Below are 15,697 nucleotides of genomic sequence, written 5' to 3' on the forward strand. Positions count from 1 at the left end.
ACAGAAATATGATGATCTGTACCACAGGTGTAATTTTTATTAAAGCTTCCTGAAGTTTCTTTTTTGTGTGTGTTCCAGAAAAGGTAAAAGTAGAGCAGAGAAGAAAAAAAGGCAAGGAACATAAAAGAGGAAAAGATGCAAGATCAAGGCATTAACTGCAAAAGCAAGACAAAGGACTGAGAAGTAGGACAGACTTCAGCAATGTGGTCTGAAAACTGCTCAGAGGTCAAGTAAGCAAACTGAAAGTTATGCTCATTTCTCAAAAGAATCTAGAGGGGAAGTGGGAGAGGCAAGGTTGTTTTGGTTTTGTTTCGGCCTTATTTTGGGAGGTTGTTTTGCTTTAAATATATACAGATACACAAGGCAAGCTTTGTCTAAAGAAGTGGTACTACAGGTGGCAGAACTTACTCTCCTGCAACAAACACAACACCTTGACCTCCCAAGTAAACGACACATACAAAAGTGGTAAGAATAAAAGGTGCATGTAAAACCAGCAGCAATATTATGTTTGGCTTTCCACTACTTCTGCAAGTTACTGTACATATATTACATCACTATTATAGAAATGGCACAGCCTCAGACACTTTCCACATTTTATTTACATTTTAAGACTAACTTTAATCTCAATCACATATCCATACATTTCCTTTGTTTCACTAAAACTTAAATGCATGGTTTATTAGAACAAAGACCGTAAACAAATATTTGCCATGTCCGATACATGTAACACACAGGAGCTGCTTAACAGAAATCAATCCCCCCATTTTATAAATACAGGTATCAAAACAATCCTGAACATACTTTGTGACACTACTAGTAGTCGGCACCCACACCCTTGCAAAATTAAACAAGATGAGCAACGGTATTCACTGTACCTGCTACTTTAAAACAAATTTAACTGCAGCTCTTTTACTAAGCAAGATGGATAAAGCATGCCATTTATATTTTGCCTTCTCAAGAGATTATTTTCAGAAACATATATTATTCCACAGCAATCTGACACTTTCTGTCATGCTTTCATCTTGTAAAACCTGAATTCCAATTCTAGGCTATTTCAGGCTTATGCTTAAATGACAGTGCCTCGATAAGAGGAAAAAAAAATAATTGTGCTGCCTGTTTCTCCCATAGTGCCTGAAAACATATTGGGCATACATATATTATATATATTCTTACAAATGTCCAGGTCATGTATACCAGCGGAAATTCTTTTAAATGTGTGGGTGTTTGCATTGTGAGATTTAATCAAGACATTAACATGAGTAGAAGGTTGTTGTTTTAAGACAGAAGTTTGAGAATAGGCTAAAATTAATTGTTGTAAGTTTGTCCCTCTGGAGGTTGTGGAAGCTTCATATTTTCTTTGGACATCATTAGACGTCTTAGCTCTTGAAGTACAACTTTAATGCTATAAGAATTTTGCCATTTTGCTAACACTGGTATGCTCCGTGCATCCACCTAGAAAAAGAAGAGAGAGCTATAAGTTATGACGAAACACAAAATCTCTACATAAATAACTGCTATTGACCTAATTGTTCTACAAAAGGGTCTAAGCATTCCCTGACACTTTCTCTGTGGTAAAAAGTCCCTGTGTACATAAAACATTTTAAGGAAAACAACCGTGTACTTACAAACAGATACAGATTCTGCAATGAAATCCATGCAGGTGCACCCTTCCATCAGTGCTGAAACTAATATTAGCAAGAAGGAAAGGGGTAGGGGGGGAGGAGGAGATAAGTGAACCATTCACCGCAAAACTGGAGCCATATCTTGTAAAACGTATTAATAGTTTCAAATTACACCCAAAAAAGAAAACAGTAATCACCTTGGTTATGCCAATATATACACTTGGGTTCTCCTCAGTTCTTTAAAATAAGCTGCCACACAAAGAGTCCATAGGATTCCTCTCTAAAGGAAAATTTATTTTGTTTTCCCCTTGCTACAAGTTTTGTTAGTGATTTATTTTACACTGCTACTACGTGATGCTTCTGATACATCAAGAATCACTATGTATACTAAGAAATGGCTTGAAATATTGAAATAACCGATTCATCATGTTTGGACATTTCTTAGTTCTTTGCATCCTTCTTACAGTAAGTCATCTTACGGAGCCATGAAGATTACTGTACATCACTTACCAATTTGAATATGAACTGAAAGGAAAGGACATGGGACTTCTCCTATGCGTTTATAAAACCTGTGGGACAATTTACACAATTATATTATAACAGGGAGGTTTCCATAGGTAAGTCAGCAATTGAAAGTCAGGTGGGGAATTGTTTTGGCAGCAGGTAAGTCGTGGCCACCCAGCCCCTGCAAGGAGAAACTTAAGAAGACAAGAGGGGCCTCCAGCTGTGCAACTGCACATCAGGCCCATGGACGGGAACTGAGCTACTGCACGCTACTGAATTCCATTGGCAGCATAGCACAGGCAGCCCACATGGCAGCACAGAACATCAAGTGTCTTACCCCATCTTACTTAGGGCAAACAAAGAAAAATCTACACTGGAATCAGAAATAAGAATGTTAGCACAGACATTTTATTTGTAGATTGTTTGAAGTGAAGCTGTTTATTTTCAGAACACTAGATGAGACTGAATCTTTTTGCAGGAGGAAACTGAGGCCAAGGTTTAACAACCTGCTGGCTTGGGCAGCAATACAATTATAGCCCAAGATATTTCTGCTCTCTCCCACTAGGAACTTGCTCCTTTATCAGTGCTACTATCATGTATCAGCTCAGGTGAACCACAGAATGTATGTGGAGCTGCTTTCTGACCTGAACCCACTCAGTTTTAAAAAACACTTTGGAAAGAAGTCTCTAAGCAGGATCCTTGATCCAATTCACAGCTCAACACTATTAGCATTTCTCTGAAAACAAATAGTGTTCTCCTCAGAGTCAGGAATCCCTTGAAGTCAGCAGAGCTGCCAAAGACAGGGTATCATCAAACTACAGTATAAAAGGCAGTCAGATTACTTAATAATTATTGCAAAGATTAATAAATTAGGAAGAGAAAGAGTATCAAAAGGAAAGTTCCATTATGGGTATTTAAAACTGCTATGATCTTGCTGCATGACTGTATGAGCTAATACAGAAAGGTTTTGAAAGTAACACTGGTCAGACCATCACTATAATTCCTGGACTACTATTACTACTTTTTTAAAAGAGTATTTGGTTTAATGTTATAGATAAAAAGCAATATCAGAGCAGAATAATCTTTACAATTGGAAAACAGGTTCCCTTAAAAAGCAGGGGGATTGGACTAGATGATCTTTTGAGGTCCCTTCCAATCCCAAACATACTGTGATACTGTGATACTGTTATCAGTTAGCAAGTTAAGTAAGGCATCACTTAGCCTGAATCTTTGTTCTGAGGTACCAAGCTCTTACAGATCTCTTCCTCTCCAATCCATCCAGATAAGATTAAAGAAGGACACTCCAGAGTTTCTATGCAATGAGCTGGACCCAGCAAACTAGTAACAACATTAATTAATTTCAGAAGTTAGAATAGTAAATACCACGCTACTCAAAATTGTTCTCTATAAAAAAATGCTACAAGAAATGCATGAGAACACTTTTTACTCATAGGGTGCTACAGAAATAAAAAAAAAAATCATGGTGGTGAAGTATCATAGTAACAGAAGAAACAAGGGCTCAGATCTTGTATTCACTTAGCATATAGCTGCAGATGTTTAAGAGCTTATTTCCCCAACTCACATAGACACACCTACTAACATTTGTTAATACCTCTCTGCAGCTAACCTGACATTCTCTTCAATTTAGCAAAATGGAACAAAATGTGAGAGTATTCCCTGAATGCTTTGGTTTAAGTCCTTTGGCAGGCCAGTAGTTTAAAAAGTTTCCATGTTAGTCTGAATCACAATACTAAACTGAGGAGAGATCACATTATGTGTCACTGACCTGTCAAAAAGAAAGAAAAAAATATAATCTCCCTGAGAAAAACAGGGGGGAAAGAAACCACAGTGAACAACTATCAAGGACTAGGTAATGGTTGCAAAAGAAGATTCCCAACCACAGAAGATGTGCCCTTGAGGGTGGAAGCCCATATGATAAAAAAAAAATGTTTAAGAAGATTACTGGTAAACCAACATGGATAAGAAGAAAAAGGTAGGTTTAGATTATGATAGGTTAGAGAAAGAAAACTAATATCATTATCTGTACAGATAAAGACTGGGTTGCAAAAAACATCTGGAAAGGAAGTTGCTCTTGGAGTCCCCACATGAATGTCTATCTTCAGCCTGGAAATTCTGCTTTCAGACTGTCTTCCCTCACCTCACTTCTCAACTTCACCTTTACCAGCTCTCTCAGGTCTGGAGATCTGCCTCAACTACAGCACGTAGCAATCAGTCACCAGTGCTGTCCAAATAATGCAATTCTACATACACTGGCTGTACTGCAATATGAGACCTCATTACTTCAAAGTAAGATCCTCCAGCTTTTCTTTTTTAGCTGGGAAATTGTAACAACAAACTCACAGACTGTAAACTCTGCTTTAACAATGTGATGAATGTTCTCTGAGTAACGACTGCTGGAACAGGACATTCCCATTGCTGTTTATCTCAAGTCTCTTTTCTGTAAGTTACCAACTTTTTTCATGACATCTTGCAGCAGTAAAGATTTTGGCTCAGGTTCTGTTTTCTGTGTTGCAGAATTTATTTCCAAGTTAGTGCACAATAAATTCCCTTTATGAAGAATGATGATAAGATATTTGGAAGAATGACACAAACTGTGTTCGAATCACTCAAAAACATTAGTTAATATTCAAGTACACATCCTGGGACACAGAGGGAAAAATTTCAAGGTCACTTAAAGGCTAATAAAGCTGGAAACTGCAATCTGAAGTCTATTTTATCCTAGGGGTACACCATCATAAATCCTTAAAGAGCAGCAATAAAAACAATACATATCATGCATTTTTCCCCCTAAACAATTGAAATGAAAACAAATAATTTTATACAGTGTTGCAAAGTATTCAGTGTTTATAATGTTCCAAATATCTTAACTTCAAGAAGTAGCAAACTGCTGCTTCTACAACAAACATACTTCAAGCAATAACCAGACAAAAGTTTACAGGTTTATAGCTAAATCCAAAGTGAGTTTAAATGAAACAAATCTTTCCAGCTCTAAATGGTATCTAAATGAAGATACATGATTGCAAATCCTGCAGGACAGACTGCTGAAGAGAACTCTCACAGATTCAAAATCAGACATTCTCAAAAGTCTGTGGGAAAATAAACAGCATGTCAGAATGCAACCTGTGTTTTACCAATACAGGATACACAAGTCTCCAAGAGAAAAGACCCCACAGCATTAAGAATGGTAACTTAGATACAGTTTTACAGCAGTGATGCCATTAGCACATAAAGGCATTGTGTCCAGCCCTACAAAAGTATTTGGACTAGCTTTTCTGAATTTAGTAGCCTAATTTTGTATACAAATGCAGCAGGTTCAGAGGCAAACTGAAAAACAGAACACTACAAAAACTAAATTGCAGATAAGAAAAGAAAGACTATTTCAAAGGGTGACTTAAGCAGTCTTGGGAAATAAAATACACCTGACGTAGCTCTCTCCTTTCCCACACTAAATTTATCAAATAGCGACCTCTGGGAGCCCTGAAGAGGTGCTGCTGATGGAAAAGTTACTTACAAGCAGAACTCCTCTCTCCAAATAATCAAAGTCAATAAACTTGTAACTGTCAGTATCGATAAATTCATTACACATGTGCATTTTTCACGCAACGTGTAAAGGGACTTGTAAGTCAAGAAGGCTGAAAACTGCTGCCAACAAGGCAATTATGAGGTTGGTTTCCTTAGAGCCCCAGTAATTCCGGAACATACCCATCTCCTCCCTCCACCAGTAACACGCCAACTCAGCAGCAATGGCCAGTCTCTAAACTCACGCTGGGAGCCCTATTTTCCTCGGGTGTTAACTCGCACACATCTCCTGTAAAGTGTACTGTAGCAATGTTACAAATGTTTTGTTGTAGTACGGTCACACTGCTACACCGTACAATTTCAGTTGCCCTTTATGTCAGGTCTCTTTACCTCAAGTCCCCAACTTTTTCATGAAATGTATAAGCAATGTGATCAAAAGCTGAACACATGTCAAAAAACAGGTTGCATGCAGAAGCATGGATAGTAGAGCTTGTCTGAAGATGAAACTTTGTCATTCAAAGAATGTAGCAAACCACTTACGATCTATTAAATGAAAGACAATCACAAAGTGGGAGAGCAGCTTGGAAGAAACAAGAAGGAACTAAAACAGGGAGAAGCAATGTGAACTTTTCCAGGATGTCGAATGTATCCCCAGTTTATCTGACAGATTCCAGTGAGCACAACGGCAAAATAAGCTAAAATGCAACATACTGGGCCACCTTAAAAATTACATAATAAATGCAGTTTAAATTCATTAGTTATGAAAACTGTTTTTATTAAAAGTACTGTCTAGTCCTATTTGAAACCATTACAAAAAATGAGTTATGCATTTGGATAGCAAATGCTTCGTAAGATATACTACTTTATAGAACTCTTGAGGAAAAATTAAACGAAGGTTTTGTATAAGCTTATAAAACTATTAAAATCAAGTTTTCCTGTAGCTGTGACTGGATTAACAGTGCTTTTAAAACAACCATGAGGATCTCCTGTCATGTTATTCACCCTGCTCCTCAGCAAGGTGAAGGAGCATAGACTTCTCCAGACAAAGCTCAAGCCAACTAGCTCTGTAACGACGAGCCTCCAGGCTCTGCAGTCCGAAGTTCTGCTTCTGGAAACCACCAGCTACACTCTCAGGCATGCAGAGATGAAGCAATGAGAGCATACTTCTTGACGGAATCAGAATAAAACACATTACTAGGGAGATGTATGAAAATAGTATTATAAACATACCAAAAGTTCTGCTGCATTCCAGATTGGCAGCTCTTGCTAGTTACAACCTCTTAATAAACACATATACTTAGGCGACAAGTCACAGTTGTGATGGAGGGCAACAGCTGGTTTGTAGATAGTAATTGATAGTAAAGATGTTCAGGTAGAGTAAAATTGTTGGCTATGCAAGGAGTAATTTCAAATAAATTTTACATCATTTCCAAAGTGTTAGTGCACTGGTTTTAGATGACCAACCAGTACACTACCCTAACACACAGCTCAGACAAACCCTTGAACCTCTCCCTCTGCTATGGTCACTGAGATACTTAAGCTTCACATTGCAATACAGTTAATTACACAAATGCAAGTCCATCTTTCTTTTAAATCTTGCAAATTATTTAAATCCCAAAGACGCTCTCTGACTCATCTTTAAATATTACCTTAACCCAACTACTTTGCATTCAGTAAAGACAAACATACACACAGAGAAGTGTGATATATTATGGTATTTCCTGCAGATATGCACATACACCAACACGAACACAAGAGAGCTCACACCTCTTTCCACTGAGCAACGGAGTACCTCAGGCTTACTCACAGGACTAAAGTACCTAGTAAGTAATGGAGTAACAATCTGGCTTAGGCTGCTGCCATTGCTCATGGGTGTAAACTCACCACACCATAGGTAAGGGATCAGTGAAAAGTACCTTATTTCAAACTGGTCTTTAAAATCAAAGCTCAGAATCACCTTGTATTTGAATAAACCCAGCATAAAGAAAATAAGAGTTTAAATACATTGGTTCATTACAGATTAGTTACTATAATACATCAAGAGTGAGAGTCATTGGGAATAACCTTTATTTTTAGTTAATGAAAACATCAGATAAAGTTTGCAATACTGCTACAATATGTATTTAATCTCCTTTTATAAGAGTATTACAAGGGAAATGGCTACATGCAGCTTAAACATTTTTTTTTTCTGTTCAAAACTAAAATCTTCAGTTTCATTTAAAAGAAGCAACTGTTTCAATTCTATAAATAATGCTCATCTCATTGATAAGCCACTAAGAACCACCAGCATATTATAAATAGCTAAAGATTTGAAGTAGTAGGCAACCAAAATTTTATTTAAACCAAGTACTTATATTGTAAAATTTAAATATGAAAGCTCTGTCCAACATGCATTTTCCTCACCTGTGTTGTTCACAGAAATAATTTATAGTACAGATTAACAACATGGTTGATCTTACCATTTCAACTTACCATTCCATTGGAATTATTTATTCCATTCATATTAATTTTAGTTACAAATCTAACTGTAGGAGGTGCTTCTGGATATTTAGGTCCACACTCTACTTTCAGACTGTATATTCTGTTTTCATAGTTTGTCTAGAAAGCAAAAAGACAGACTAATGCATCTTGCTGAAAGCTGAATATTAATAATTTTTTAAAAGGCAAAGGCAAGAGGAATAAAGATTAAGGAATATGAAATAATTATAGATTGTTAATACTATGTATCAACTTCACGGTCTTGGTTTACTGATTGATATTCTGCTGTTTCTGTTATATTGATTACTTGATTAATATGTATAAATTACACTACTTATTGACTATACCATACAAAAGCTTTAATAGAATAAAATTCTTTTTTAAGAAATTAATGTTTATTCTTATCCTCCCTACCCACCTGCATTCCCAAAACAACTTTGGCACAGTAGGGGGCTGAGAGATAATCAATAATCTTTACAAAAATTACCGCTTTCCCCTGTAAAAAAAAAAAAATCTAACATTGCAAAAAAAATGGAAATACAGAAAGATGAAGACACCAATAACTCAACAGTTAAGACACAACCAAGAACAAGATGCAAATAGTACTTGCGAAAAACATATTCTAGAAGTAATTAACACTCTAGAAGATATCTAAGCCTCCCATAGCTGAGAATTGCGTGGCTTACTATAGGATTTGCTAACTTTGAATGGTAAACTGACAGCTAGTTTGTAGAAGATGTCACTCCAAATTGACCATGGCACAGATCATTCTAAGTACAAATATATTTTGAGAAAGTCCAATTAGAAATCCATCTCTTTTTTTTTTTTTTTTTGTTGGTTTCATCTTATCAAGTAGGCCATGCACAATAAAAAGTATCGGTGGCTTTGCTGGTTACTGATGCACACGCCTCTGGTCCAAAAGGAAGATAAACCCGGTTTCTATTCTTGTCTTTCCACTGGCACAACAGACACACCTAATATGAACCAAAAGTAGTAACGCACCTCTGAACTTTCCAGAAGTACGGTCTTTAACCTGTTCTGCAACAACCAGCTGTCATTCCCTCCAACCATCAACCACGCAGTCAGGTTATCAAATGACAGTCCACTCTGTGATCAGTTAAAAGGCAGAGTGGAAATTCAACTACTGAAGCACCCTAACCCTCCACTTTCGAGAAGCCACAGAAACTTAGCAGCAAGTGAGTCAGAAAGAAACAAGGCATAGCAGGACATCTTTTTTTAGAAAAAAAAAAAAGATTTTCTATTATTTTTTCCCATTAAAAGCTGAGGGCCCAATAAAAGTAAACTTGTCTTGCTACAGACAGCAAGAAAACACAGTAACAAAAATTCTCATTATTCACTCAGACAAAACAATTTACTTCCCCAGAGAGGGATGCCGTCAGTTATACTGGAAACAGGCCAAAAGGTGTATACACTGCTCCCAACTCTGAAAAACCCTAAGAACAGCACCCTTTCTCCTTCTCTCATTCCTCTCTAGGTGGATTCTCAATTTTATTCAGTTTTTCCAAGTCACTGTTTTGCTGCAAACCAAGCATCCCTAGCCAGCTCCCCAAAAAGCCTAAAACCACTTCTTTGTTGGTTTTTTTTTTGGGGGGGAAGGGGTGGTGGTCAGAAAAATGCTTCCCTTAATTAAAAAAAAACACAACCAACCAACCTTCCCCTCCTACCTCCAGGCTAGTTCACTTTTCAAATGAAGCAAGAAAATAAACAACCTGATGAGCAATTTTTGCACAGCTCTAGAGAAGCCACATATGTGAAGAACTTGTTGCTGTGGAGAGTATTATCAACTATCTCAGTCTTCTGCCTAACTGCCCACTGCCTACATCACTCAAACAATTCCACAAGGACCCATCTTCTACAAACCCCAACACTGGCTATGCAATTCTCAAGGTGCCACCACTGGATTGGGAGCTGGTGGCTTTCACTTTCTACAATCACCACGTACTCCAAGCCGTTCTATCAGGAAGACAGCATGTCCGTGAAATGGCCCAAAAATATTACTTGTGTGCACCCTTTCATAAAGAAAATGACAGCAATATATATTGACCAGAATTAGAAGTGCATCCCATGTTGTTGTTGGTTTTTTTTTTAAGCATGGGCTTGTACATAATAATCACTCCCTTCAAAGATGTGTTAGGAGTCTACCTTAGGTCAAACCAGAAAACAGTCACAGGTAGTTCTGGAGGCTGTTTGGAGAGTCAGGGAGACATTTCAGTCAGCAAGTTCCTTTCAAAACCCGTAAGACTACAAACTTCTTTACAAGGTATTCAAACACTGTGATTCCACAGAAACTAGTACTGGAAGCATATCATCATTATACTTATATTTTAAATTGGTTCTCTCTCAAATGCACCCAAATCTTAGGAGCGCAGCACAATTATACAGATGTTCAAATCAGTCTGCTGCAAGATGCAACTAACTCTGACTTCCAAAAGGAGCTTGAATTACACTTAATCTAACTCTGGAAGGCATTCATCATCACTGAGGCCAAGTTCTGATGTCAGTTCTTGTCTTGGATAGTTCTTCCAATAACCCCTGCGGCGCTGAACACCACACAAAATAGTAACCTCATGTTAGCAGTGAAAGACATATGCTAACTTAGAGCTACTGGAAGTATACCATTTAAAGTTCTCATTTACTCAGTGATCTTTTGTATCATACCGTAACTCATGAGAAAGCATGCACAAAAGATGTATCCATTCATATCTGATGAGGCTGATACTCAGGATAAGAGAAGATTGCTTCTCTGGCAGGTTTTATCAGCCTAGATGACATTCTACAGAACTTAAAAGCTCAGAAGGATTTCAACTTTGTGTATATATTTTATCTTACTAGAGGTACTTAAAAACTGCTTGGTCTTTAGGCATGATTCAACTGAAATGGATAAACTGATATACTGTAAGACTATTTGATAAAACTTGTGAAAGTCAAAAACATATTGCCAGTTTACTACAGAATGGAAATTACTAGGCACATATCGCAAACTGTGGAAAGACAGTTATCCTGTTTACTGTACTATCACTGTACACTTATGTGCAGGAATGGTAGGAATATATTCAGCCTGTATTTCCAAGTCAGGAATAAGTCTCAAATCACAACTCTTTTATACAGACAGCTGCAGAAACATGTACTAGGGGAGACTACACTGAAAACACTTACTAACATTGTCAGGAAGTGATAAATTCTAACATGAATATAAAGTGTTTCTACAACTTCATACATTGAATTTTAACTAATTCCTTTACACTGTAGCAAAGTAACATGCTTAGCATTTTGTATTCCCTACAAACTTAAGAAAAACACTTCAATTAATCACACTTACCCTTGGTGGCCCAATAATCATTCCTGTCCATCTGGTGAGTGTCATATCTTCATCATCTTCAAGGCCCCAGCTTACTGTACCATCACCTACTCCCTTTTGCCCTTCTTCAAGTTCTTCCAACAAGCGAAAATTACGAGGTACTTTAACTAGAGAAAGGTGAAGAATGTCATTAATACTGTACACGTTTAAGGAAAAGATAAACAATTTCATTGCTTTTACGTGTTATGCACTAGGAACTGCTGAATATATTTTCAAAGCCAAACAAATATTTCCTGGGTGAACTTCTTTAGCACTCAAATTGTTTTGAAGCTTGTTACTACCAAGTGATAGCAATACAAACTATAAAAGAGAAAATAAGAGAGGTCTCTTTAGTTTGAGGTGGCTTGACTCAGATGCTCTTTCCCAAGCAGAGTACTCTTTAGAGCCAGTGTATTTCCAAATTAATTCACTGTCTGTCAAGTTCCAGTCAACTAGAATCCACATAAAATTAATATGGCAAATTCCCCCCCAAAATAATTAAGGAATGCAACATTTAACACAAACATCTTAATAACTGTAAACTGTAAGAGAAAGATGGAAACATTTTCATCTGATTTAAGGAAAACCCAAAGTTTAGTATCTGAAAACAAAAAAATCAATACTTTTTAGTGGAGTGATTTTTCTTCCCACTTAACAGAAAAAAAGCAGCAGCACAGAAACACAATTAAGTTGTTAGAGATAATGACATATTTACAACAGATTATGGAGATGTACTGCCTCTAAAGAGAGCCAATATTCACTTACAGAACTATAATTACTGAATTTTTATTATTATACACGAAAACAGACAGATACAGATAGGTATTCAAGTGGATACTTAATTGCTTTACATCACAGAAGCTAAAATGGTATTTCAGCACCGATGAAGGGAACAAAGCTGATTAGCACTTGTGCATGCAATCATGGAATGCTTTTATTTTCAAATAAAATATGCACAATGATGTAGTAGCACTATTACAAGTTCAATTTTCTTACAGTTGCTTATAGTTATATTTTTTTCTTATAGATACCTACAGCTATAGTGTTGTCTATGATTTGTACTTGAGATCTTTTCTCATACTGAAAGAATCCAAGTACTCTATAAAACTCAAACTCAAAGACTAGGTACATACAAAGTTGTTAGCAAGGAATACCTACTACGCAAGTTTGAGAAAGACGGGAGCCGAAGAGCATTGTTTTTCATATCAGTTATTTAGTCACTGTGATTTCAGGTTGTACATTACCCTGGTCTGTATTCCAATAGGTGTCTATGTGAAAAATGAAGACCAATAGTACACAACATGATTATTCATTCAATTCATAGGCATATAGACCAGTATAGATAAACATACCCTTCAGAAACTATTCAAATAGCTTATCTTGTGTGACTATGGTTTCTCTTAAACTGTGCTTAAAACAGGTTTTGGGCCTTTTATAAATAACACAGACTAAGGAAATGCTCCTAAAAATTGCAGAAACTGCCCCTCATCTGAGCCCATAATGAGCTATTTCATCTTGTTAACTGAGCAGAAAATTATACATTTTGGTTAGTCGCCTGACAGCTTAACAAACCACTCCAGCTCACAGAGAGATCTGAGGAGTACTAGCATGAAAGTGCAGTCATGACAGCAAAAACTCAAATAACCTCAATGTAAAAATATGTTTTAATGGAGTTAAACTACTCTGGAAGCTTATTTGCACAGATAAGAGTTCGCATATGATTACCTGAAAATACTAGCACCATACATCAGGGAGTAGATAATTACTTAATACTTAAGCATAGATCCTTTCAAAAAGCTTCACTGGAATTCATTTCACCATTCTTTTGGTCCCATCCTAACTAGTTGTTAACATTAGACCTGTACATGCACATATCTAATTCAGAGTAGGGATGAAAACTGTCAATTGTGTTTCTATCACATTAAAGAGCACAAGGTTTTAATTTTGCTCCAGATTCATATGTGCTCTGGAATGGAGTCTGCCAGTAAAAGGCAACGTTAATCTTGAAAACAAACAAACAAATAAAAATTTAAACCAGCAGGATAAACTTTAGCACCCAATCAGTCTCTTAGTCTCCTCCAGCGGCTTTGATCCATTATTTCTCAGAATTCTTGCAGAACTTCTAATTTACAGTTTACCTCTTCAAAAATCACATGAAAGATGGTAGAAAACAGGGTTTAAGTTTATTTCTGATGACTTGCCATCACCATTTGGCACAGCTGAGATGACCCAGCTGGTTATTGCCAGGAGAAGAGGTTCCACATGTTCTCCCAAGACTCTTGCTATTGTACTAACCAGGCTCCTCTATTCTATTAGCTAAACTGGCACACCAGTTCAGCAAAAAGCTGTTTTTCCTTTAGGCAAAAATCAAATCCAACCAGCTAATCAACAGAATTGATTCAGGAAGAAAGATCAACAAATGCCAGAGCTGATTGTTGTGTCTTTCAGTGCCTTTGCAAAACTACGGGTGTGGGGATGAGGGAGTTTTTTGTGGCAAAAAGCCATTGGGCTGGCTCAGTTGTAACACAAAATTGTGCTCAACACACAAAACTGTAGAAGATGACAGTTACTAGAAAATAACAACCCTTTATGACTGACTGTCTTGTGTTCATCACATTTTTTCCACTAAGTTTTCTGTGCTCACCAGCTCCTTGAACTGCCCAAGGGAAGCAGTGATGGATGTGGGAAAGCTCCAGAAAATCTCCAGTAAATAATTTAGATCTGCTCTGAAAAAAGACAAAAACATCTGACAGCAGGTTTCGGGCTCCTCACACTAACATTCCTATGAGTGCAAGAACTAAGTCAGAAAAGACTGCTCTGGGGTTAAAAATAAGAGTCAAAACACCTTAATGTTTAAAAAAAAAAATAAAATCTACCTTACCAAGATTCCAATCCATTTAAAAACCCCGAGGAGGAAAAAAAAAAAAACCCACAACAACACCACCACCAAAAAACTAATTCTCAACTAAAACTGGCCCAAATACATGTTCAAACAGGTTCCCTTTCAGAAAGTTACACAGTCCTACAAACATTTGTGTTGGGGTCACCAGAAATTATTGTATGAATTAAGATAAAACCACTATTTTTTTAAAAGCACTTCAATATTCAAGGTGTTAGCCCACTTTCCCAAACATTTTCTATTTCTTTATTTATGAGTTCATAGGTAATGCTCAAGATCTTTCTTTTTATGCAATTCTACATTTAAGATTTGGACAACAACCTCTCCCATCCTATTTCCAAAGAGATGCTCTGATTTGTCAATTGACATCAGAGGGACAGAGCAGCAAGCTGTGCACATCTTAATTATGAATGTCTGCTAGAGCTTTTTGCAACAAAGGATTACCAGGTCACTCTTTCCTAGCATATGTGTTTAATGTTTTATTCTCAATACTCCAAATTTCAACTGGAATCACTACTGAATGTTTTAGTAGAAAACCATTGTTGATAGATTTCTGACAAATGACACAGAATCCATTAAAATAAAATAACACAATGGATAAAAAAAACCCCTTCATAATTACAGTCTTAGAAACTAACAGTAAAATGAACTGGAATTAAATGCTAATGCTGTCCTGAGCGTCCAATCATGCACTTGCACACACTATTGCACTCTACATGTTTGCTTTGGTCATGCTATAACCTTCACATAATACAAGTCTACCTGGCTTGAAGAACAGAAGACACGTTACACAAGGTTGCACCTTCTCTCCAGTAAAACAACAACACAAACTTTTATCCAGAAGATCAAGTAATGATGGTCTGAATGTTTTGGAAATTAAGTTTGTTCCCAATAGTGAGAAGAACAATCATTTTTTTTACTCTATATTTTATGTATTCCAGAGGGCACAATCTAAATTGTATGTTAATGGTGCACATACATCTTGGAGTTTTGTCTCTAATCCAGCCAATATAACTCATCAAGTACTTGCTAAAAACTTTGAAATATTCCTTGCAGGAATCTGAATAAGAATCAGTATTTTATTTACAGAATTTTGACAATGAAACAACATCCTTCTGATCTAGTTTGCAGCTCATCAGCAAGAGGAAATTACAGAAACCACTCCCATGCTTCAGCTGAATACCAGACCTCAGGTGTGCCTTCTGGAACAAGCAGTAGCAACTGAAGGGAGAAATGTCTCCAGCCTTTCACCACCGTGGGCTTGCCAAATATTGCTCTCCCCAATTCCACTTGCTG

General features: G+C 36.9%; 1 protein-coding gene across 1 annotated transcript in view; it reads right to left on the minus strand.

Annotated features, from left to right (window-relative positions):
* Positions 1 to 579: 579 nt before the first annotated feature.
* UBE2V2 (ubiquitin conjugating enzyme E2 V2) overlaps positions 580 to 15,697 on the minus strand; it is a 29,083-nt gene continuing 13,965 nt past the window's right edge. Inside the window, exons 2-4 of the mRNA XM_082044641.1 lie at positions 11,485 to 11,630; positions 8,139 to 8,264; positions 580 to 1,452 (exon numbers count right to left, since the gene is read on the minus strand). Of these exons, the coding sequence (XP_081900767.1) occupies positions 1,306 to 1,452; positions 8,139 to 8,264; positions 11,485 to 11,630 (419 nt within the window). The 3' untranslated portion in view covers positions 580 to 1,305. The remainder of the gene's footprint in view (positions 1,453 to 8,138; positions 8,265 to 11,484; positions 11,631 to 15,697) is intronic.

This window comes from Streptopelia decaocto (assembly GCF_964273445.1).
Source record: "Streptopelia decaocto genome assembly, chromosome: 2".
NCBI lineage: Eukaryota > Metazoa > Chordata > Aves > Columbiformes > Columbidae > Streptopelia > Streptopelia decaocto.